The sequence below is a fragment of the Pelophylax lessonae genome (assembly GCF_965119305.1).
Source record: "Pelophylax lessonae genome assembly, chromosome: 4".
Classification (NCBI taxonomy): domain Eukaryota; kingdom Metazoa; phylum Chordata; class Amphibia; order Anura; family Ranidae; genus Pelophylax; species Pelophylax lessonae.
In genome coordinates, this window is record NC_138771.1 from 265198758 (window position 1) to 265221889 (window position 23132).

General features: G+C 41.8%; 1 protein-coding gene across 1 annotated transcript in view; it reads right to left on the reverse strand.

The window, feature by feature from the left end:
- NUP107 (nucleoporin 107) overlaps positions 1-23132 on the reverse strand; it is a 116117-nt gene that overhangs the window by 87421 nt on the left and 5564 nt on the right. Inside the window, exons 2-7 of the mRNA XM_082252760.1 lie at positions 18039-18130; positions 16530-16601; positions 13915-14030; positions 7685-7829; positions 7503-7606; positions 517-644 (exon numbers count right to left, since the gene is read on the reverse strand). Coding sequence (XP_082108886.1) covers positions 517-644; positions 7503-7606; positions 7685-7829; positions 13915-14030; positions 16530-16601; positions 18039-18130 — 657 coding nt within the window. The remainder of the gene's footprint in view (positions 1-516; positions 645-7502; positions 7607-7684; positions 7830-13914; positions 14031-16529; positions 16602-18038; positions 18131-23132) is intronic.

Below are 23132 nucleotides of genomic sequence, written 5' to 3' on the forward strand. Positions count from 1 at the left end.
TGATTGGGAGAGAGAATGCTTATGCACAAGATTTTGTTTTTATTCATTGCTTTCCTTAATTGCGTCTCGAAACATATTTTGCACCTTGAACGTCAAAAGGTATGTTGTGTACATCACATGGTAAAAAATCCAAAGTAAATTGCAGGCAAGAAAAAAAAAGAAACTCCAACGGGTAAGATATATTTCCAAGTCACTGTAAATATAAACCTTTTCAAAATAATTTTGGAAATTTTTGGAAAATAAATGTTTATCTATATGAAATAGAAATTTAAATTACACAGGAAATATTTGCAACAATGATTTGCTGATGTGAACCTTAACATTTAGGTTGTTCAATATTATATAAACAGGCCAGCTAAATGTGACTAACTACTATTAGCAATTTAGACAGTTGTAGACCACTACATATTTCCCAAATTACAGATCTACAACTGCTCATATTATAAGTTGGGACCCCTTTAATGGTCTGTGTCATGATAAAAATTTCTTAAATAGTCTAAGTGATTAGGAACAAACCTGTAAAGTGATGCAATGAGCCTCCAAGTTACCATTTCTTGTTGCAGAAGCCATAGCACACTGGCAGTTTTGGAAAATTTCTGCTGTCCTGGAGTGACACGGCTTACAATCTTTTTAAGTAAACTGACCTAAAAAATAAAAATAAAAAAAGAAGAAGGAGGTTACAATGAAGCAAAGGGTTATGTTTGCCCGAATGCAATGCACAGGTGCTCAATTCAACAGATAGCAGGCAATCTCAATGTGTATTGGGATGCAGCGGTTGCACAGATACAACTGCTGTTCCCAATCTGACATCCGTGTGGCTGCTTGCCCCCAAACGAATAAAATACATTTTCTAAAACTCTCACAATCAGATATCCCTGTTACAAGAAAACAAGAATTTTGTCCTACCTGTATCATCTTTTTCATGGAGTACATGGGGCACAGTATTCTGAAACTCTGCCATCTCCAGGAGCATTGGACACGGGCAAAGCAAAGCTGTACAGACAGTCCTGTATACCCCGTCCCACGCCCAGCATGCCTCAGTTAGTAGCAAGCAATAGAAACAGAGGAGAGGAATCTGTGTCCCATAAGAAAAAAATTGTACAGGTAGAACAAAAATCCTATTTTTACAGTCCTAAATTAGAGGACACAGGTTAGGATTCTGAAACACTAGAACATCCAAAATCAGTCCAATTGAGGGATGGATACCAGCAAACACAGGGATAAAATGGGGCCAAAATGGAACAAAAGTCCCCAAAATACTCACGATACCCAGTGATGCAATGGCTGCAAGCTCCCTGTCCTGGTTTAAGATGAAAGAGGTCCTGGGCCTTTAAACAACCTAGTCTTCGAGTAGCACAAGAAAGGGTCCTCAGAAAATGTTATCGCAGAAGTGATTGCGACAAGAGAGGAAATAGTGCAAGTAAGTATAGACAGAGGAATATCCTGTATAGGTGCAAAGGGTAGTCTTAATCTGGAGACAAACCTGTTTAGTTAGCTATTGAACCCAAATTCAGGAGGTCCACATCTGATGCCTCCCACCTGCGACAGAGGTTTTACAACAACTCCGGAGTAAAGAGACCGTTGTCTGGGGTTCAGAGTTTGACAACTGCAAACTCCACTTGCCAATTTCACATATATGGGATGCACAGTGAGGTCTGAAACATGAAGTTCTGCCCAATGTTATAGCTGCAAGATTTCTGGTGGCCCCCGATGATTGAAGGAAGCCACTGTTGTAGCATTGTCCAACTGAATCTGGGTCAGATGACTCTACAAACAAGAGGTCCAGAGTGCAAGGGATAACCAATGTAGAACAACGATTTGGAGCGAAGCTTTCGCCAGACAAAAATCCCTAATACCAAGTGGGGATCAAGAACTCCACCACTGCCTAGCTTCCATTACGAGAACTTACCAAACCATTGGGAGAACTTTCCATAATTCCAGGACCGAACCTGTGACCGACTATGCCAGGGTAAACCCGATCCTGCTGGTTAGGCATATGGGACAATCCAGAAACTGACAAAAATTTTGAGTTTCAATGGCCTGGAATAAAATTTGGAATATGGTACTGCCTTGAAAGGAGGACACCATTAGGCCCAACACCCTTATGCTAAAAAGGAAGCACCTAGATGGCAAAGTCGTGGGAACACAAACAGGAGAAACATGGGTCAACATGGGTTTTGCGCCCGACGCATAACGTCATACCACGTAACGACGCCGAGGCAGTCTGCTTCTTGATGCCACCACGTGGGGCCAGGCAGCTGGCACGCCCCCTCATTCTGGCATTTCTGCTAGCTCGGTTTGGGTGTCATCTTCCCTCCTCCCCCACGCTCTGCGTCCACATGGCGCTGGCCTCCAGTTATAAGTGGTAATGGCGCACTACCAGGACCTCAGGTCTTCACTTTTTCAGCTCTTATTTCTGGTGGACATAGTGGATTTGTTTTTACAGTATGGACCCTGACAAGTAAGACTGTGTGGAATCACCACTGCACGATATTTGTTTCTGATCTGCTTTCCCCCTTTTGACCACGTGGGTCAGTTCTCTTGGTTATTGCTCTCGCTCTTATTTCTATTAGTCACTCTACATATCCATATTTTTTATATTTATTACACAACAGGTATCTGAGAATCCATACTTTACAGTATACCACTTTCTTTATAGATAACTACTGGCCAATGTGCCACCACCCATGTACTCAAATTATGGATTAGCCCCATTCTGTAAAACTGGTCCGCTCTCCACTTTGCCCTCAGGGTCTGTTTGGGTCACAGCCCAGGGGTGGACATTCCCTGGGATCCCCCACCCACAGGGCTGCAAGAGTCTCCTTTCCCCTCCCCTTCCTTCTTTCGAGCTGACCTGTAAATATTAGGGCCATTGCCCCTTATATATACACACATTTTTTCCTTTAGATTCGGGGATTTACCCATTTTGTATATGATACTACTCTAGTCTTTCTCTTATCTTTTCAGAATATTTTGTGGATCTACTCCTGAGGAAGTGGACATTAATCTATGAAATGTGTAGAGTTACAGGATGCCTACAAATGTCTGGACCACTATGTAATGTGCAATTTTACATTTCCATCTGTTATCATGTAAATTCAAAAACAATGTATACGAATGTGGATTTTTATGAAATTACAGTATCCGCGATAATTATTCAATATGGATCAGCTTAATGTAATGTTATTTTAATGTGCATTTTATCAAGTCTGCAAAATTGTTACTATGTAATTTGGTACTATGCAATAAACTCACTATCGTGTACTACTGAAATGCAAAGTGATTGGCCTCATTTAAAGTCCCGTTGACCCAAGTTTCTTCTTTTTTCAGTTTACATAATGGGATGGAGGCCGCTCACTTATGGTGTCACAGGCCACATCCATTTTTCTTTCAAGCTGTGGGAACAGAGATACTGGAGTCTGCCCATGGGAACGAAAAACCTTAGGATGTGTTTAAGATCAGGCTCAGATACTCCAAGCAAATCTATGTAGGGTCTGCACAGTCTATTGGATATTGACTTGCACCAATTGTTCCTTCAGAAGGTTGTCCAAATACATCACAATGGGAATGCCCCAAGAAAGAAGTAGAGCAAGAACAGTGCAGGCCAAAGGAAATGGCCACAAAATAAATTGGTAATGTGTTCCCACAGCAAAATGCAGGTTAATTCACTGGGAAGATGAGGGATGTGCAAGAACACATCCTTTTGGGCAAGTGGATTTAAAACCTACATTTTGAAACTGAAAAAAAATCTCTCTGAGAATTAGATACAGTATAGAGCACATTCAGGTGTTCACTTTGTGGGCAGTGAACAGGTTGGAAAAAAAAATACTGGAATCTTGCCTCCTTTAGCACTGGCCCCTTGGGAGAGGAGCTGCTCCAAAGCAGTACGGAGGTCACCAGTCAGATAGCAGGTATGACAACATGAAGCAGGCTGGAATAGTGACAAAGGAAAAAGTTCCAGACTTAAGCAGATGGCTGTGAAGGTCAGACAAAGTCTCTGCCCCCCCCCCCCTCTTTCACATGTAGGAGAGCCCCCTCATTGTGAAGCGGGCTTGCTTAGCGTCTTGGGGATCCAGGTCAGAAAAAGGAGGGGTTTTAGCTGCTAGAGTTTTTACCTTCTTTTTCTGGAGCAAATAGGTACTCCTCTTCTGTCGTTTCCTCAATGAGGGTGTCCAGTGATTTGCCAGTGAAAGGTATTCTCAAGAGACACTTCTTGCACTAAGGCTCAACAGACCAACATTTAAACCCAAGGGCTTTCAATCCTTCATATTCAATAGCCTATCAACATAATAGCGCAGGGACACAGGTAGGAACTCCAGATGCTGAAGGACAGAAGGATCCTTAAGTATAGAACCGGGAAGACATGGCCTTGGACCAGAAAGCCAGTGTTTGGCACATGGTCTCAACAGCAGGTTGCATGACAGAGCTTTAAAAAGCGCTTACAGTTTAGTCATGGGGGTCCTTGAACACAGTAACAGTTAAGAACTCATTGAGACAGGAAATGGCTCGATTTACTAGGTTTTCTTTTTTCCTCCTTTTAAAAAATCTATATTTAATAGGGTACTGTTGAGCAAAAGAAAAATGAGGGAAAGGGAGAGAAAGCGTCATTATCTAAGCGTAGTATTAGTGAGAGGACCACTAACAGTAAAAAGGTATTGCCCTCACAAACGGGCAGACATAGCGTAATCAATAGGTACTTTTATGATGTCATTTATGAGTGACAGATTTAATAATTTCCAATGGATATTAAAACGAGAAGAAAAACAAGGAGCAGAACACCAATATCTAAGCATAATCGTAATGTGAAAACCGGTGGTTTTGCACTCGCATACGAGTAGATTTGGCACATCATGTTGGTAGTTGCTATCCAACAACAGCAAAAGGCAGCCTCATCGATTCTCCAATAGATATGAAATCAAAGAGGGGAAAAAAAAAAAAAAAAAGGCCTTAGTGGCTCTGTAGCAACCGAACAATTATCCTAGAATAAAAAAATGTCTTGATAAAAAGGGTTTTACTCATCTCACAGCGGAGAGAAGACATCCCGTTTTCCTAAGGACACCAGCGAAAAACTTTAGCATGCTGGGAACAAGAACCGTTTTACCAGGCTGTCCTTACAGCTTTGCCTTGTCCAATTCTGTGGAATGTAGGAGCAGTGGTAATTGCGTCGACTAAAAACAAACATTTTCATCAGCGGCCTTTTAAGTGACGAAAACTAAACAAAAAAGTACACCACATTTTCGTCCACTGACAAAAACTATGACGAAAATCAATTGGGTTTTAGTTAACGAACAAAACAAAAATGTGAGGGAGGCACATTTACCCTTGTGGACTGGTTTTAATGGAGCTCTGCCTGCTTCTGCTCCCAGCAAGCAACTAAAGTCTGTAGCATGCTTCGCTTAGCAGCAGTTAGCAAGCTGTGCAAGCCAGCATCACAGAGCCCCCGTGCAGCATCACAGGCCACCTCACACAATCCAGCATGGCTAAATCGGTGATTGTGAGTTTGTTTAAACCTTAATACCATAAATAACAACATATTAGATAACATATTAGATATTTTTTACTCCAGGAGTATATAAGGAGATTGGAAATTGTAGAGAAATGCTTAAATAATGCATCACAATCTAAAATGGCATTCAAGACCAACACAAAATCAAAATTTGCTGCCAAAATAATACTGGGTAACAGTTTAACCAGTTTCAAAATATTATCCTGTGTCCCATAAAAGACAAAAAGGAAAATAGGATTTTTATACTTACTGTAAAATCGATTTTTGAGTTCATTGACGGACACAGCTCTCCATGACCATTCATAACCATAGGGTTGTATTGCCCCCTACAAGAGTAGAACATTAGGCAGGAAAAAAAAAAAAAAGGACTTGGCTACACCTATGGATAGTTCTAGGTGGTATACACCCCCTCTCTGCTATAGGCCTTCAGTTTAGTAACAAGCAGTGTCAGAATTATTACAACTCCATAGAGGAGTGGGTGCTGTGTCCATCAATGAACTCTGAAATCGATTTTACAGTAAGTGCAAAAATCCCATTTTTCTCTTTTGTTCATCGAGGGACACAGCTCTCCATTATTCAGAACCATAGGGATGTCCCTAAGCTGTACCAAACATAAGGGGTCACAAGGATAAACACAATAGCCAACCAGGTAAACAGGAGCTCAAAAAAAAAAAAAAAAAAAAAAACACACACACACACACACACACACACACAACAGGAGCCCAATCTGAACAATACAGACCCTCTAAACAGCAGTCTGCAAAACTTTGCGGCCAAAGGAAGCACCCACAGATGCCAATACATCCACTTAGAATTTAGTCAAAGTGTGCACCGACGACCAAGTGGCCGACTTGTAAACCTGTGCCACTAACGCCCGGGATGGGGCCTGTCACGGCCAACCCAGCACAGAGCTGAGGTCTGCATGCGCTCGCTGGACAGACTCACGGGACTACTGGATATAGATTATCCAGCCCGTTGCCCAGTCCGGCAGTTGATTGTAGATCTCACAGGAAAAAAGCCAAGAGAAAAAAAAGCCAGGAAAACGAAAAAAAAAAAAAAAAAAAGGGCCAGGACCAGAGATCCCACCCAGGAACTAGGTCCTTACCCCTGACTAGGCAAAAAAGAAAAGAAAAACTGAAGGCCTATAGCAGAGAGGGGGATGTATACCAGGACTGCCAATAGGGGAAGTCAAGTCTTTTTTCCGCCTAGTGTCCTACACCTGTAGGGGGCAAAATGACCCTATGGTTCTAAATAATGGAGAGCGGTGTCCATCAATGGATGAAAGAAATAGCTTTACCAGGCAATGAAATAAAAGTGACTAGGAAGACAAACCGAGTCACTGCATTGTAACACTTAAAGAGTGAGAGGAAATCAGTTCAAATTGAAGTGGTTGTAAAGGAAGAACGTTTATTGTATGCATTCAGGTAAAAAACCCCGCCCATACTTACCTGAGCCCAATATCAACCCAGCACTGTACCCGAGTATGCACAGCAGAGCTCAGGATATAGCCCGCACGAGTGCCCCTATAGCAATAGGCTTGCTATGGGGACACTCATCAAGGGGAAAGAGACAGGCGCGCTGGTCATTGAACCCAGAAGAGCAGGATCAGGGCTGCTCTGTGCAAAACCATTTCACAGGGAAGGGAAGTATTACAGGTTTGCTATGAAAAAAAACAAACAATGAATCACTAAGGGAATCCTTTTGGGCCCCCCAGGTCACCAGAAATAGTGTTTCCCACTGGAAGATTTACCCTCTATTCCCTTTCTGGGGACAACCTACAATGTGATTTTCTTTTACTTCCCCTTTCACTGATAAAAGGGGAAATATAAAAAGGAGGGTAAATCTCACTAACAAGAGCACAGGCAGCAAAAAAATAAATAAAATTGACAGGTTTTGCAATCCCTCTGCACTCTGTTCTAAAGTAAAAAAAAAAAAAAAAAGGTTTTGCCCTTAGTTATACTTTAACCTCTCCCTATAGTTGCAACACAAAAATTACCTGTTCACGGCACATAGTCTCATATTCTTCTATAAGCTCAAACACTGAACTGGAAGGAAGCTTCAAAAATGAATTAAGAAATTCCTGATACAGGCTCATTGTGGCTGCAAATAAAACACATAGGCAAGGGTGAGATGCAAGACCGAAATACACATATGCAATACTCCTGTGTTGTCACTTACCAGTTTCTCCTGGGTCTTCCTCTTTCATCATAACTGCACTTAGTGTTATGTCTTCGGTGAAACTAGGACTATCAAATACACTATACATTCCTGTCCGCTGAGGGGAGAAGGAGGTTGTATATGCACTGTCTTCCATATTGGACAGCTGCAAATGACATACATTTTAAGTAAAAAGGCCAAAAAAGTATGCACATTTCTAAATTGTCAATGCTGCATATTTTAGGATATCATCTCTTATGACTAAGAAAAAACATTTGAATATAAAGGGAAAGGGGGGGGGGGGGAATTGGGACCTTAATGAGGCGTGTCACTATACTGGTTGGTAACCTAACATACATATATATATATATATGTGAATGAATGTAAATCTTTATTTTTGTTTCTTTTTCTCATTCTGCTCTATGTATTTGAGAAAAAAAAAAAACAAAAACATTTAAAACAAAAAAAAGAAAAAAACGATGTGCAACACAAAACTATTGCATCTATAGTGCTCGACGCGTTTCGTGGCATCATTGTCATTTCCTCGGGAGCAGTGCAATGGATATATGATTCAGCTCAACAATCTTGGCAGGCGTGTGTGTGACTTTGGGTCCGCCTGCTTTCCGGGAACTGCAATGCGCTCCGGGAGTTCTCCCCTGCCCCCTCATCCTGTATGTTGTGGGGGGTAGGGTTTATATTCCGCAGCGCATTGGCGTCATGCTTTCAGCGCCAGACAATAAATATTTGGCTTTATACATATTTTTCTGTCTTTGGCAGTCAAATATACATGTTATATGTTACCAACCAGTATAGTGACACACCTCTTTTAAAGTCCCAATTTTCCTCCCCCCCCCCCCCCCTCTTTCCCTTTATATTCATATGATTAGGGATGGAGGCACACGGCATCATGTGCCTCATTCAAAGTCCCACCAATTTTTATTCTCTTCTTTTTAAGAAAAAACATTGGTATAGCATCTGCCCCCTATCACAGACATTTAAAATCACAGATGTAAGGGGACAGGCAAAATCCTATCTGCTTCTTATCACAGAGATTATTGTTAACATAGATCGAGGGGAATAGGCAAAAGGCACTAGGCAGACAAAAAATAAACCTGAGAATTTATTCAATTACTTCCCACTAAATCAAAATAAGCCTAATGAACAGGTAGCAGTACAATTCTGCAGAAAACCTTCCATTATGTCACATATAGGACAGCATATTAAAATAAGCTATGATGTACTCTAAACCAATCTAAAAACTATTCAAATTGAATTCTTTAACACAGTAAGTTTTTGCAAATGCATATTGTTATCTTATAGCATGACAAATTTTGTTTACAACCAATTCCCAAAAAGTTAGGAATGCTGACTAAAATCTACAAAATAATGCCTCGTACACACGCACCGATTGTCGGCCGAACGATCGGCCGTCTTTTGTCCCGTGTTGTTGTGTTGGTTGAAATGTGCTCTAGACTGCACACAAATTTTGTCGGCCAACAACAACCAACTGCAGAAGTGATGTCATGTTCTGGTCTACTTTTCGTGTGTTTTTCTTCTCTGAGCATGCCCAGTCTTGCTCATCTGACTTTTGTCGGCCGAAATCTGTACTGACTGAGGAACGATCGGCCGTTCTGGTGACGGCCAAAAAAATTTTTATAGCATGCACACCAGATTTTGTTCGGCCGAAAAGTCGCAGTCGGTTGTCGGAAGCATCATACTAACAAGCAGACAATCGGCCGATCGTACGTTGGCCGAAAATGTACGGCCAACAATCGGTGCGTGTGTATGGGGCTTAAAAAAATAACTAAATAAATAAAAAGAAGAAAAAACTAACACACAGAAATGCAATGATTTTCAAATCTCAAAACCATATTTTATTCACAACAGAAAACCTATCACAAGTGTAAACTGAGAAAATGTATAAATAAAAAAAAAAGTGGTACTAACAAGAAAGAGCTGAAAGAACATTTCACAACTAATTAGGTTATTAGCAACAGGTCAGTAACAGGATTATAAAAAAAGGACATCTTAGTGGGTAAAGGCTGGTACACACTGGCCGAATATTGACTGGCTCAACAGAAAAACGCCGACATTCAGCTAGTGTGTACAGCAGCCTGTCTGGCTTCTGTCAAATGGGCAAGCTGGAAAACCAGCAGCCGATGGGCATCTGATAAGCACTTGCAGCCAATGGCTGCGAGTGCTGACTGGGGTGTTCTGGTGGGTGATGGGGTCAGCCACCATGTTACAACACAATAATACAGCAAGGGGATCGCTGTACAAACATTGCATAGTTAGTACATCAGACTCCTCGCAAACATTCCATTTATTTTCATTCAGCAAAAAAAAAAAAAAAAGTTAGTGTGTACCTGTGTACCAGACATTGAAGTGTTTTAGAAGTAAAGATGGGCAAATGTTCATAGCCATCTAGGGCACGCGTGGCCCACGGGCTGGACACCCCTGCTGTACAGTAAGTGCCCTTTCACACGGGCGCTCCGTATGTCCGCAAATCATCCTATTTTTTTGCGGATGATTTACGGACATAATGTAAGTCTATGGCATTGCGGATGTCAGCGGGATACCATCCGCTGACATCCGATTTTCTTCCTTTCAGTTCTGCTCCGTTTTTTGGAACGGAACAGAACCCCATTTTTCCATCCGTGTAAAAAACGGAAAGGAAGGAAAATCGGATGTCAGCGGTGTCATCCGCTGACATCCGCAATGCCATATACTTACATTATGTCCGCATATCATCCGCAAACGGATGGGATGATATGCGGGCACACGGAGCGGATGACAGAAATGTCATCCGCTCCGTGGAAAAAAAAAAAAAAAAGTCCCGCAGCGGACCTTTCACACGGAGCGGCCGTGTGAAAGGAGCCTTTGTATAGTTGCACAAAAGCCAAAATTTTGTAGGATTAAAGTCAGGTGTCAAATTAACTAATTGTACCAAACAGGTGCTCATGAGCTTCAAATTCACCTGTAGAATGAAACTGCTATTAACTGAAACAGAAATAGCTGTGTAGGAGGCTTAAAACTGGGTGAGGAAGAGCCAAGCTCTGCTACTAAGGATAGGGGTTGTGGAAGAGTTTCATGTCACAGGTCATAAACCATGACAAGACTGAGCGCAGCAACAAAACGTAATGTAGATATACTGCATCAGCAAGGTATCTCCCAGGCAAAGAATTCAAAGCAGATTGGGGTTTCAAGATATGCTGTTCAAGCTCTTTTGAAGAAGCGCAAAGAAATGGGCAATGATAAGGATTGCATATGCAGTGGTCTGCCTAGAAACCAATGTAGCAGATGAAAGACCGCATATGCCTGCTTCCATTCAACGTCAGAAGATGTCCAGCAGTGCCATCAGCACAGATTTGGCAAAAACCAGTGGGACCCAGGTATACCCATCTACTGTCCGGAGAAGTCTGGCCAGAAGTGGTCTTTGTGGAAAAATTGCGAATGTGGAAACAAGGGAAAGCGACTCAAGATGCACGAAAACAACGAGTTAAAATTTTAAATATTTGGCTGCAGCAGGAGGCAGTTTGTTCACTGAAGGGCTGGAAAGCGGTACAATAATGCGTGTTTGTAGACGTTAAGTGTGGTGGAGGTTCCTTGCAAGATTTGGTCACGATCAATGGTGTCCTCAATACTTAGTTACATAGTTACATAGTTACATAGTAGGTGAGGTTGAATAAAGACAATAGTCCATCCAGTTCAACCTGTGTAGGCATGTGTGGCTGTAATCATCTCCCATACCCCTGAATGTTCTGATCCTTGAGATGTAAGTCTAAGAGTCTTTTGAAAGCCACCATACTACCCGCAGAAACCACCTCTTGTGGTAGAGAATTCCACAATCTTGTTGCCCTAACAGTAAAGAACCCCCCGCGTTGCCTGAGGTTAAAACGCTTCTCCTCTAATCGCATTGTATGCCCTCGAGTCCTCATGCAATCCCTTCGAATGAACAGCTTTTTTTCTAAGCTGGGATCCCCATTAAGATATTTATAAATTGCTATCATGTCCCCCCTCAGACGTCTCTTCTCCAGGGAGAATAAATCGAGCGATTGTAGACGCTCTTCATAGTCAAGGTCCTCCAATCCCCTAATTAGTTTAGTTGCCCTTCTCTGGACTCTCTCCAGCTCCAACACATCCCTCCTGAGGACTGGCGACCAGAACTGGACGGAATACTCCAGATGCGGTCGGACCAGAGTTTTATAAAGTGGAAGGATTATAGTCTTATCTCTGGAATGCATCCCTTTCTTTATGCATGCTAATATTCTGTTGGCTTTGGAAGCTGCCGCTTGACATTGCATGCTGTTTCCTAATCTATCATCAACCAATACTCCCAGATCCTTCTCCATTTTTGATTCCCCCAAGGGCTCCCCTCCTAACGTGTATTGTGATTTTATGTTTTTAGTCCCCAAGTGCAAAACCTTACACTTCTCCACGTTAAACCTCATTTGCCATGTCGTTGCCCACTCTGTTATTTTGTCCAGGTCATTCTGCAGGATATCTGCTTCATGTTGTGAAGTTATTGCCCTGCCCAATTTTGTGTCATCTGCAAAAACTGATATCGAACTACTGATCCCGACCTCAATGTTGTTTATGAATAAATTGAACAAGGTTGGTCCCAGGACTGAGCCTTGGGGGACCCCGCTTACCACCTCAGACCAGTCTGAGTATGCGCTGTTTATTACTACCCTTTGGACCCGCCTTTTTAGCCAGTTCCGTATCCAAGAGCAAACCCTGCTATCGATACCTGCAGACCTTATTTTATAAATTAAGCGCTTGTGGGGAACTGTATCAAACGCCTTAGCGAAATCCAAGTACACCACATCCACTGGTCTCCCCCTATCTAGCTCACAGCTCACCTCCTCGTAGAATGTAAGGAGATTGGTTTGACAAGAACGCCCATTTGTAAACCCGTGCTGATTACTGCTGATGATGTTGTTGTCCTTAGCAAACTCTACAATATAGTCCCTTATCATCACCTCCAGAAGTTTACATCCTACTGATGTCAAACTGACAGGCCTATAATTTCCCGGGATATGCCTCTGGCCCTTTTTGAATATTGGAATCACGTTAGCTTTCTTCCAATCCCCTGGTACATCTCCTGTCCTAATACTGTCAGCAAAGATCAGGAACAGTGGTCTCGATATAACTTTACTGAGTTCCTTGAGTACTCTCGGATGTATGCCATCCGGTCCTGGTGATTTGTTTGTGTTAAGTTTATCCAGCCTTTCCCTGATTTCCCCCTCTGTTAGCCATGGTGGCAAGTCCTGTTTATTACTACTAACCATACAGTCATGGTCAGTGTACCCCTCCTTTTCCTGTGTAAAGACTGACGAGAAAAAAGCATTTAGCACGGTTGCTTTTTCACTGAGAAATACAAGCAGATACTTATCCATCATGCCATACCATCAGGGAGGAGTGTGATTGGCCCAGATTTATTCTGCAGAATGACCACCCCAAACATACAGCCAATGCCATTAAGAACCATCTTAAGCATACAGAAGAACAAGGAGTCCTGGAAGTGATGGATTGGACCCCGCAGAGCCTTGATCTCAACATCATTTGGTCTTTCTGGGATTAAATGGAGAAATAAAGTTCTGAGGCAGCCTACATTCACAGAGGACCTGTGGTTATCTCTGTCCAAATGTACCTAGAAGAATTGATGCTGTTCTGAGGGCAAAGGGTGGCATATTTCAGCAGAACAATGCTAAACTGCATAATGCATCTATGACAACAGCGTGGCTTTGTAGTAGAAGAGTCCGGGTGCTGAACTGGTCTGCCTGCAGTCCAGCTCTTAAACCAATTGAAAATATTTGGTGCATCATGATTTGCAAAATACGACAAAGACAACTCTGAACTGTTAAGCAGTTGGAATTCTATATCAGGTAAGAATGCAACATCAGTTTACAGAGTGTTTTGTTAAAAGAGGAGATGCTACATTGTGGTAAACATGGTCCTGTCCCAACTTTTTTGAAACGTACTGCTGTCATTAATTTCAAAATTTCAATTTTTACTTAAAATGGTACATTTTCTGGGTTTAAACATTTGATATTTTCTATTGTGAATACAATTTTTAAAAAGATTTGCAAATTATTGCATTCTGTTTATATGTAGATTTTACACAGCGTTTCCAACTTTTTTGGAATTGGGGTTGTGCTTAGCAAGTATGAATGCAATGCCTAAAATGGAAGGGGGAGGACAAACAAACATGATCTTTGATTTGCTAAAAATAAGGATAGTCCACCTACCATGGAAAAGTCCCGCAGACGGTTTGGAGTCTGTACTAATCGAGGGGATCGCCCTGCTGACCCCATTATTGCAGAAATATCTGGTGGTTTTGATGAACTCCATGCCTGTGGAGTCACTGGATAAAAAGGGGAACTGTTAACATATTAAAAATTCATACAGAAGGATATACAGAATTTATATCAAGTCCCAATAGGAGGCTTTAATGACCTGATTATGACAAGAGGAAATAGAAAAAGTAGAACAAAGCTGATTTAAGAGTCACTTATTCTGGCTGCCATTGCACTTTATTTAAAGAACCAGCAGATAGACTACAGAAACAGAACTAAAGAAAAAGGATCTCATAAGACTTGAATGGCATTATGGAGGCTTGAAAATTCACTGCAGTTTATTATTCAATTCTTTTTGCTTAGAGGGGCAATTTCATTCCAGTACATAGAAAAAATCTCACAGGCTTGCAGGTAATAATAACGAAGAGGACTGACCCTGCCTTCCACAGAAAACAGAACCAAATAATTAATTAAAAGCTCCCCCCACCCTCTTTGTCCTCCGTTTCATAAGTACAAATCTTAAGCAACGAGCATTGGTTAACTGTGGTCTTCCCTAATCATCTTCCTCTACAGAGACCTTGGAGAATAAACAAAAAACATACCTCAGAGGTAAAAAAAACAACCTGTAAAACCTGTAACCGAATCTTGGTTGTATAACAATACCACTCAGTAATATTCATAAAAGCACAGTGGGTAGGACCATACAGTAGCTCTGGAGAGCTCTTCCCAAGAGGCTCCTGCACTTCTCTTCCACAAAGTAGCCAAAGATCTTGTGGAACGTGTCTAACTTCGCTGGATTATGATGACCCGTGCCATTATATGAGGGAAAAAAAAAAAAAAACACACACACACCTAACTTTCTCTACCTTTTGGTTTATCTAGAACTGCACAAAGTTGGAACAGTGGCTCCTTGTAATCTTAAAAATCCAGAGATACCTGTCTTAATGATTACCTTACCTTCCAGGACAGGGTTTCTCAACCAGTGTTCTGCGAGAAGTCCTCAGGTTTTTTGCCACAACCTACCTGTTGATCACATGCAGCTGATGGATAGATTGCATCCCCACTTAGCCGACACATGCAGAGCAGCGCAGACAAGCCGCTGTGATGAGACTTCTTGGAGTGCGATGTTCCCATGTGAAGGAATCGGATACCACAATGTGTCCTGCTGTGTGCCCCACGTAATGTGCCAAAAAAAAAAAAAACACCTCTACCTTGTGTACTCTTGGATGGCTGGAAAAACATTGAAACTGAGGAGGGGGTGAGAGAAGTGTTTAAAACTTCTTTTGGTTTGTGTTTCCTGTTGAAGACAGTGCCAGTCATCTCCAGTAGCTGCAAGAACACATGTTCAGCATGCTGACGTGTTGATGGTTACGACTAAGCGGAAGACTCCGTGAAACGCGTCAACCGCCGTGCTCCCCTTTTCCCCCCCATGTCTCCGACTGTTTTGGTTTCATCTTGGATGATTTTATCTTTTTGTCTGCAAAATAAATTTGGATTTTAACTTTTTGCATCTTCAACCGGTTGTGCGGCTTTTTGTGCTCTTCCATTTGCTGCTATCAGGACTGCGGATCCGTGCCTGCACCTGGGTTGGATGTGTTTGGAACTATCCCCTCACTTGAGCGGTTCTTTCCCTCTTGACCGTTTGTTGACGTGTTCTGCCCTGAAGATCTCTCTAATCTAGCCTCTGCTTTTTTTTTCCCCCTTCTCAAAATTTAAAGCAGATCAAATGGCAGAGCATCTGTCTGAAAACTATAAAGAACACACTGATGCCTAAAGACTGCGATTCTTTTTAATAAATTAAGAGCAGTATGTTAGATATTGCATTATTCACCCAAAATAGTAAAAAGTATACAAGCATATCATAAAAAACACCCGCCTGCTTCTCAGCCTGCAACAGTTTCAAAAGCATATCCTTTTTTAATACACATTGTAGGAGATTCAAAAGTTAAAGAACAAAACCATAAAAGAAAATGCTAAGCTGACCTTCAGATAAACAAGTGCAAGGAATGAGTAATGCCCCATACACACGTGCAGATTATCTGAAGACTTTTGTCTGCAGACTTACCTTTTCTATGTAGTGCAAGGGCCTGCCGGATTGCATACAAATTGAAAATGTTTAGGTTTGACCTCATATTATATGGTTTTGGTAAGTCTGCAGACAAAAGTCTGCAGATAATCTGCACGTGTGTATGGGGCATCAAACCTCAATTGTTGATATTGCTGACCTCTAAAAGTATGTCAACACATGATCTTACTGCTGCGACTACAATGCTGCTCTGGGTAGCTACAAATCACTTGTGTGCCATGATCCTTATCAGATGCCTTGGATACTGTTAGTAGCTACTGACTGTCTATTCTGTAGCAAACTCCACTGCAAAAAGTCACTTGGAATTTCTGAGACACAGACCTTTCACTGACTGCAATGCATTTGATCCTTGCAACAAAAATGCTAAAAAACTATTCTGTAGCTACTCCAAATTACCAGGGTGACATGAGCATTAGGCAGAAAAAAAAAAACATGCTGTGATTGCACTATTTTACGTAAAGTCTGCTGAGATTAATCTTACTCTGATGCCGCAAGAGGGATCCAGGAGTCCTAGGAACAGTCTTTGGATTGGAACCAGTCCAGTTGTCACCTGCTGTGTTTACACTAAGGAAAAATATTATAACATACAAATACTTTTTTCTTTAAAGGTTGCCCGACTGGCTGAACCCACTCTATGCCCTGCAGGCTTGATTATACACATATGTAGAAGACCAAAGTCTGTACAACCCCATCGCTCGCTCCCCAGGCCTCGTACCATGTTACTTCATTCTTTTCTCTAATATGAAAAGGCATCCAAGCTGTTTTTCAAACAGACATAATTTGTGGAAAAACGCAGACTCTGCTTCTCCTGCAATACTTTGTGTATGCATATGGACAACTTGTACCATTTTGACAACTGCTCTGGATGTATCCTTGTTCAAGGGCAACTACAGGCAAATCCATGAAATGGTTTTAAACTCACTTATATATCCTTTCAGCCTCAGCTATTATGACTAGCGAGATCTGTGTTTATATTTGCACTCTTATTTAACTCTCTCTCAGATAGTCCACATCAATACACTGATTAAAGCTGGCTAAACATGCAGATTCTCTGGCTTCAGTACATTGTAAGTGACGCTAAACAAGCATGCAAATCAAGAGTTTTGGATTCTTTTTGCATTTTAACTTTTTTTGGGCCATTGACTTAGCAAATATGGAAGTCCGAGAGCTAGCATTTTCAGGGGAAGGTAAACATAAGCAGAGAACATATTTTTTAAGAATTTTTAATCTTCAGGAATGAAGGGTACTGGAAGCTCCGATTTGGGGAAGGGAGAGGGGGCAGGGTAAAAGGACAGACAGTAGAAAGTAGTGGTGCACCGAAATTTCGGCAACCAAAATTTTCGGCCGAAAATGGGCCTATCCCATTTCGGCCGAAAACCACTAAAAGATGCCGAAAATTAATGGGCACCGCAAGGAAGTGGGGCACAGCGCAGGTGAAGTGTGAGCGGCCGCTAATAGCTGTAACTAAGTTGTCAGGTGAGTATCTCCACTTTGTTCCTCCGCCAAACGCAGGCTGCTTTATTCTGAGTTACACTGGTTGCTAGGATGGCCAGCCGACTGGCGTCTAGCAACCAGTGACGTCCCGAGGAGAGGACCCAGAGCGGAAGAGGATCCTCCTCTGCGCCTATTGCAGAACGGTTCCGCCTACCTCCTCCCTCATGTGCTCCATGCTGTAGGAGGTAATGTGTTATCAGTGTGCTGCATTAGTGCAACCAGTATTAGTGTCAGTGCAACCAGTGTTAATGAACACTGGCACTGGTGCCACTAACGCAGCACAAAGGGGTTAATTAACTGCCACTGGTCGGTCACTAATGGTCACAAATACATAAACCCCCTCATGCTGCATAATACAACTTAACCTCGCCTACTATTTTAAAATCATTTGGGGAAAAATAGTCATTTTCGGTTTTCGGCCAAGGGCATCCTGAATTTTCGGTTTCTGTTTCGGCCCAGAATGTTCATTTTGGTGCATCCCTAGTAGAAAGGATACTTGATGCTCTCTGATGGGAACTTTGTCGCCGGGCTGTTCTGGAGATCTCTGCCTCCCGAATTACAGGTGAAGACATATCCATATGTGTCCTTCTGTTATAAAATAAAAAAAAAATAAAAAAACAGAAAAGTCCTGCTTTAATAAAACTCCCAGACATTAAACTAACCATGTCACAAATTCTGGCAATTTACAGTGATGGAAAACAATACATTAGCAGTTCATTTTAAGGAAAATCATGTGTTGAATAGGAGATCAGAGATATGGCTAACTGCAATGTGTACATTATGCCTGTAAGGCTCCATGTATACGGGACGCTGGAAATGGCCGTTTAGGAGCAGTTGGGAGTTTTTTTCAGAAGCCCCTGAACGCAGCTCCATGTTATCTTATCTGTCCATGTACACCAGGTCGTTTACAGTCATTTGCAGGCAGTTGCGTACAGGGACTTTTTTAGAACGCAATTATTTGCGTTCGAACGTGTGTTTCCCAGCGTTTCAAATGCAAAAACCGAACGCGATGACCCACGTTCAGCGTTCACGTTTTTCCATTTTAAAGGGGAATAATTTTTCTGACCTCTAGGAACGGTTCTAAAACGCAAACGCCCGCTAAACGCGGGTACAAACGCGACCGAACGGATGTTTCAAACGTCCTAAAAATTCCAGCATTCAAAGGGACTTTTAACAACGTCCCGTGTACATGGACCCTTAAAGTTGATCTTCAGAGTCAACCATTTAGTAAGGCCATCTTCAGGTCTTTAACCACTTTACCTCCGCCCACAGTAATATTACTGCGGCAGAGTGGCTCGTTATCGTCCGACGACGTAGTACTACGTCGTCAGACACTCCCCCTTCTGGGCGGCGCTTGCGCGCCGCCGGAGGCTCGCTCCCACTGTTTTCGGTCACAGCGGGAGTCGGGCCAGGGGAAGAGCAGCGGCGATCGCCGCCGCTCATCCCCGATCGTCGGGGATCTAGTGTGGAGATCCGCCCGCCTGTGTAAACACAAGCGGGCGGATCTCCCAAGTGACAGGGAGTGACAGATCGGAGTGTTCAGCATAGCTGGACATCCGATCTGTCCCTGGCTCACTCAGTCACCTCCCCCTCCACACGTCAGTAAGCACCAGGCATACATTAACCCCTCCCTCTCCAATAAAATTAACCCCTTCCCTGCCAGTGTCATTTTTACAGTAACAGTGCATATTTATAGCACTGATTACTGCAGTAATGTCACTGGTACCCCCAAAAGTGTCAAAAATGTCAGTCAAGGGTCCGATCTGTCCGCCGCAATGTCGCAGTACCGAAAAAAAAAAAAAAAAAATCGCAGATCGCCGCCATTATGCGTTAAAAAAAAAAACACCAAAAATTACAGAAATCTTTCCCTTTGTTAGTAAACGCAATAACTTTTGCGCAAACCAATCAAAATACGCTTATTGTGATTTTTTTTACCAAACATGGGTAGCAGAAAACAAATTGGCCAAAAATGTAAAAAAAAATTGGTTTTTACATCTTTTTTGGGGGGAATTTCATATAAAAAAAATGTTAAAAATAGTTATTTTTTCAAAATAAACGCTCTTTTTTTGTTTATAGCGCAAAAAGTAAAAATCGCACAGGTGATCAAATACCACCAAAAGAAAGCTCTGTTTGTGGGAAAAAAAGGACATAAATTTAGTTTGGGTACGGCGTCGCACGACCGCGCAATTGTCAGTTAAAGTCACACAGCGCCGAATCGCAAAAAGTGGCCTGGACGTAAGACAGCAAAATCCTCCGGTGGTAAAGTGGTTAAAGTAGTAAATTTTACCTCCCCCTCCTCCTACCTATTCTGACTACCCTGTATAAAGTACTGTGTACTTACCCATTTTTAGTACGCTCCCGTCTGGTCAAAAGAAACTGCAGCCCCAGTTCCCCATATAATTGGGAGTTTGCTGCATGGAAGAGGTGGGAGTGCCAACAACGGCTCATGCAGGGGAGCCTATTGGGGACTTTACAGCTCCAGGTATTTGAATACCCAGAATGAGCAGATTAAAAAAAATAGGCAAGTTAGATCTTTTGTAAACAGGGTAGGCAGCGGCAACTTCAGCAGGAGGTTGGCAACAGAAAATAATGGGTGTTAGTGTTGCGCTGCCCTTAAAGCGGTAAGTAAAATATGGTACCTTGATTAATAAAGTGCAAAACATATGGAAATGTATGTAGCACTGCCAAAAGTGGTAAATAAAATATGGTACCTTAATCCATACAGTGCAAAAATCGCATAGAAATATTTGATAGCCATCATCATTACATAAATTGCAAAAAAAGAAAAACCTACAAAGTGCACCGTGCAATAGTGGAATCTCCAATATATAAATACATATACAAGAGTATAATCAAAGGCAACGGCAGCCTCCATATGTCTCCTTTCACACGACCGTTCTAATCAGATACACCTCTCAATTTTTCAGGTGTTCCTGATAGGACGGTCCATTCACCCCAATGGATTGGCGGGGCAAAGATGGACTTGTGTCCATTAACCCTAGCCTACCTCTTATCTGGCCCGCTAAAAACAGTGGAGTCAATTAACACCCAGCCACCCATAGAGCAGAGCAGGCTCCATCTGTGTCTGCTCTGCATAAATTGAGCAGACACTGACCTGTGATTTGCCCACCGTGCTCTGATCAGCAGCAGATCAGTGGACAGATCCCCAGCGGATCAAAACGGAATCTGCCCTGTGCGACTGATATAGAGTTTTGGAAGATGAGAAATGGCAGTGGTGTCTAATATGCTATTACAAGTACAAATAAATATATAGGTTTGGGTCCGATACTAGCTTTGGCACTTGATATTGTATTACAATTACTTTGTACAAACTTGTATTCTCGTGCAACAAAAGGTGATACCCGATTGGTTATGATAGCCTAGTAAAGAAACAGCTCTTTGAACCTCAAAGTGACAGGCTAAAACATACACATTTATTTTACCTGGCAACGAATGTCAGCAGGATGACAGAAGCGAATTGGCCATATAAAGTAGCCAGGATGGAAACAGAAAAGCTGTAAGACTTAAGGCCGGTACACAAGATAAGAAAATAGGCAGTAAAATTTAGTGCACCGAAGGATTAGCCAATTATCTGATCCTAATGGGCCATACACACTATAAGATTTTCTGAAGATTTTTTCCTTTAGACTTACCAAAACCATATAATATGAGGTCAAACCTAAACACTTTCAATTTGTATGCAATCTGGCAGGCCCTTGCACTACATAGAAAAGGTAAATCTGAAGGAAAAAGTCTTCAGAAAATCTTATTGCGTGTATGGCCCTTTAGTATAGTAGAATCCAACTTTTCAGACCACAGAACCTGAAAGTGAAAGCTATACAATTTGTGTCATACGTGAACACAACGTCAAATTTTCGTTTAATTAGTACAGTTTTCATCCAAAAAAAATCGTAAGAGCCAAACTACTCATGCTCGGAAACAAAAGAATACATTACAATACAATTAAACACATTACATCACTTCCAAAGTTGTATTCTATCATACAAGAATTTTCGTAAACTGAGTACCCTCTTCATTTTTTATATGAGACTAGTATGCAAAAAAAAAAAGGATGACTATGCATCCAAAAATCTCATTGTGTGTACCAGGCTTTAGACTCCACGTTCAGACCTTGTTCCTAACAGGATAGATATATTACAAATTTCTATAACCAAAAATATCTCCTGCGCTACAAGTATATATCCAGCTACAGCCCAAAAAACTGCATCCAACATTTGAACTGACATGATACAAACCACACCAGGTGAATGTATACATGTACCATTCAGTCTTTACATACTATTAGAACTCTGAATTTGTGAGGGAGAGGCACTTTGTGTCAGAAAAACATGCCAAACACCCCCTTTAAACACGTATCTGAACAAGGTCCAAGAGCTGTAACCTGATAAAATCCAAGAAAGTGGCTCTGAGGAAAAGGGTTCTCCCTTGAAATGTGTCAGCCAAGCCATTACGGATGCCACCTGGTCTCCTTGCCTCATTGGAACATTTCAGTACTCCTGGAGGCTACTTGTCTTAAAATGGTTTTGACATGCGTGTATACACCATGCGTTTGTATTATGTTACTTTTTATTCCTTATTAAATGTTTATAATGGAATTGCACTAGATCAGTGCGTCTTTCTTTATCTTTTAGTTGTAACCTGATGTCAGACTTCTAGTTACCCTCTTTGTGACTCATTTTTCTCCGCAGAGTGCAAGATCTCTATGTAGCTTACCAATAAATCTTTTAGGGCTCTTTCACACGGCCACTCCGTGTGAGAGCTCCGCTGCGGGACTTTTTTTTTTTTTTCGCGGAGCGGATGACATTTGTGTCATCCGCTCCGTATGGCCGCGTATCATCCCATCCGTTTGCGGATGATATGCGGACATAATGTAAGTCTATGGGCATTGCGGATGTCAGCGGGTGACACCGCTGACATCCGATTTTCCTTCCTTTCCGTTTTTTGAAAGGATGAAAAAAAAGGGTTCTGTTCCGTTCCAAAAAACGGAACAGAACCGAAAGGAAGAATATCGGATGTCAGCGGATGGTATTCCGCTGACATCCGCAATGCCATAGACTTACATTATGTCTGCAAATCATCCGCAAAAAAATAGGATGATTTGCAGACACACGGAGCGGCCGTGTGAAAGAGCCCTTACAATGCGTCACTATCGCTGACAAGAGGAGCAGGATGTGAACTGTAACCGACAGGTGTAAAGCTCTATGTAAACAGTGTAAAAACAAAACCAACAACTACAACACACATCACTAGCAATTATTAATGCTATTGACCAACTGAGAGGGTTTGTGATTTGGGGGGTAGAGAAAACATAACAAAGGCACATAGAAGCAACTACCAGTAAACCATTAGAACATTTGACAATACTGAATCCTGCAACAAAATCTTTATGGCAAATGTACAATTCACCAGCTAACAACCTTCTGGAGCTACACTGCATCTGAGCACCACAAACCAAAACCGCTATTTAATTCATTTTTATTTCACACATTTTTATTGGGTTTTTCAAAGTTGGATAACAAAAAGGTGCAAAATGTAATACACCAAGATGTGCAATAAAAAAAAGAAAATA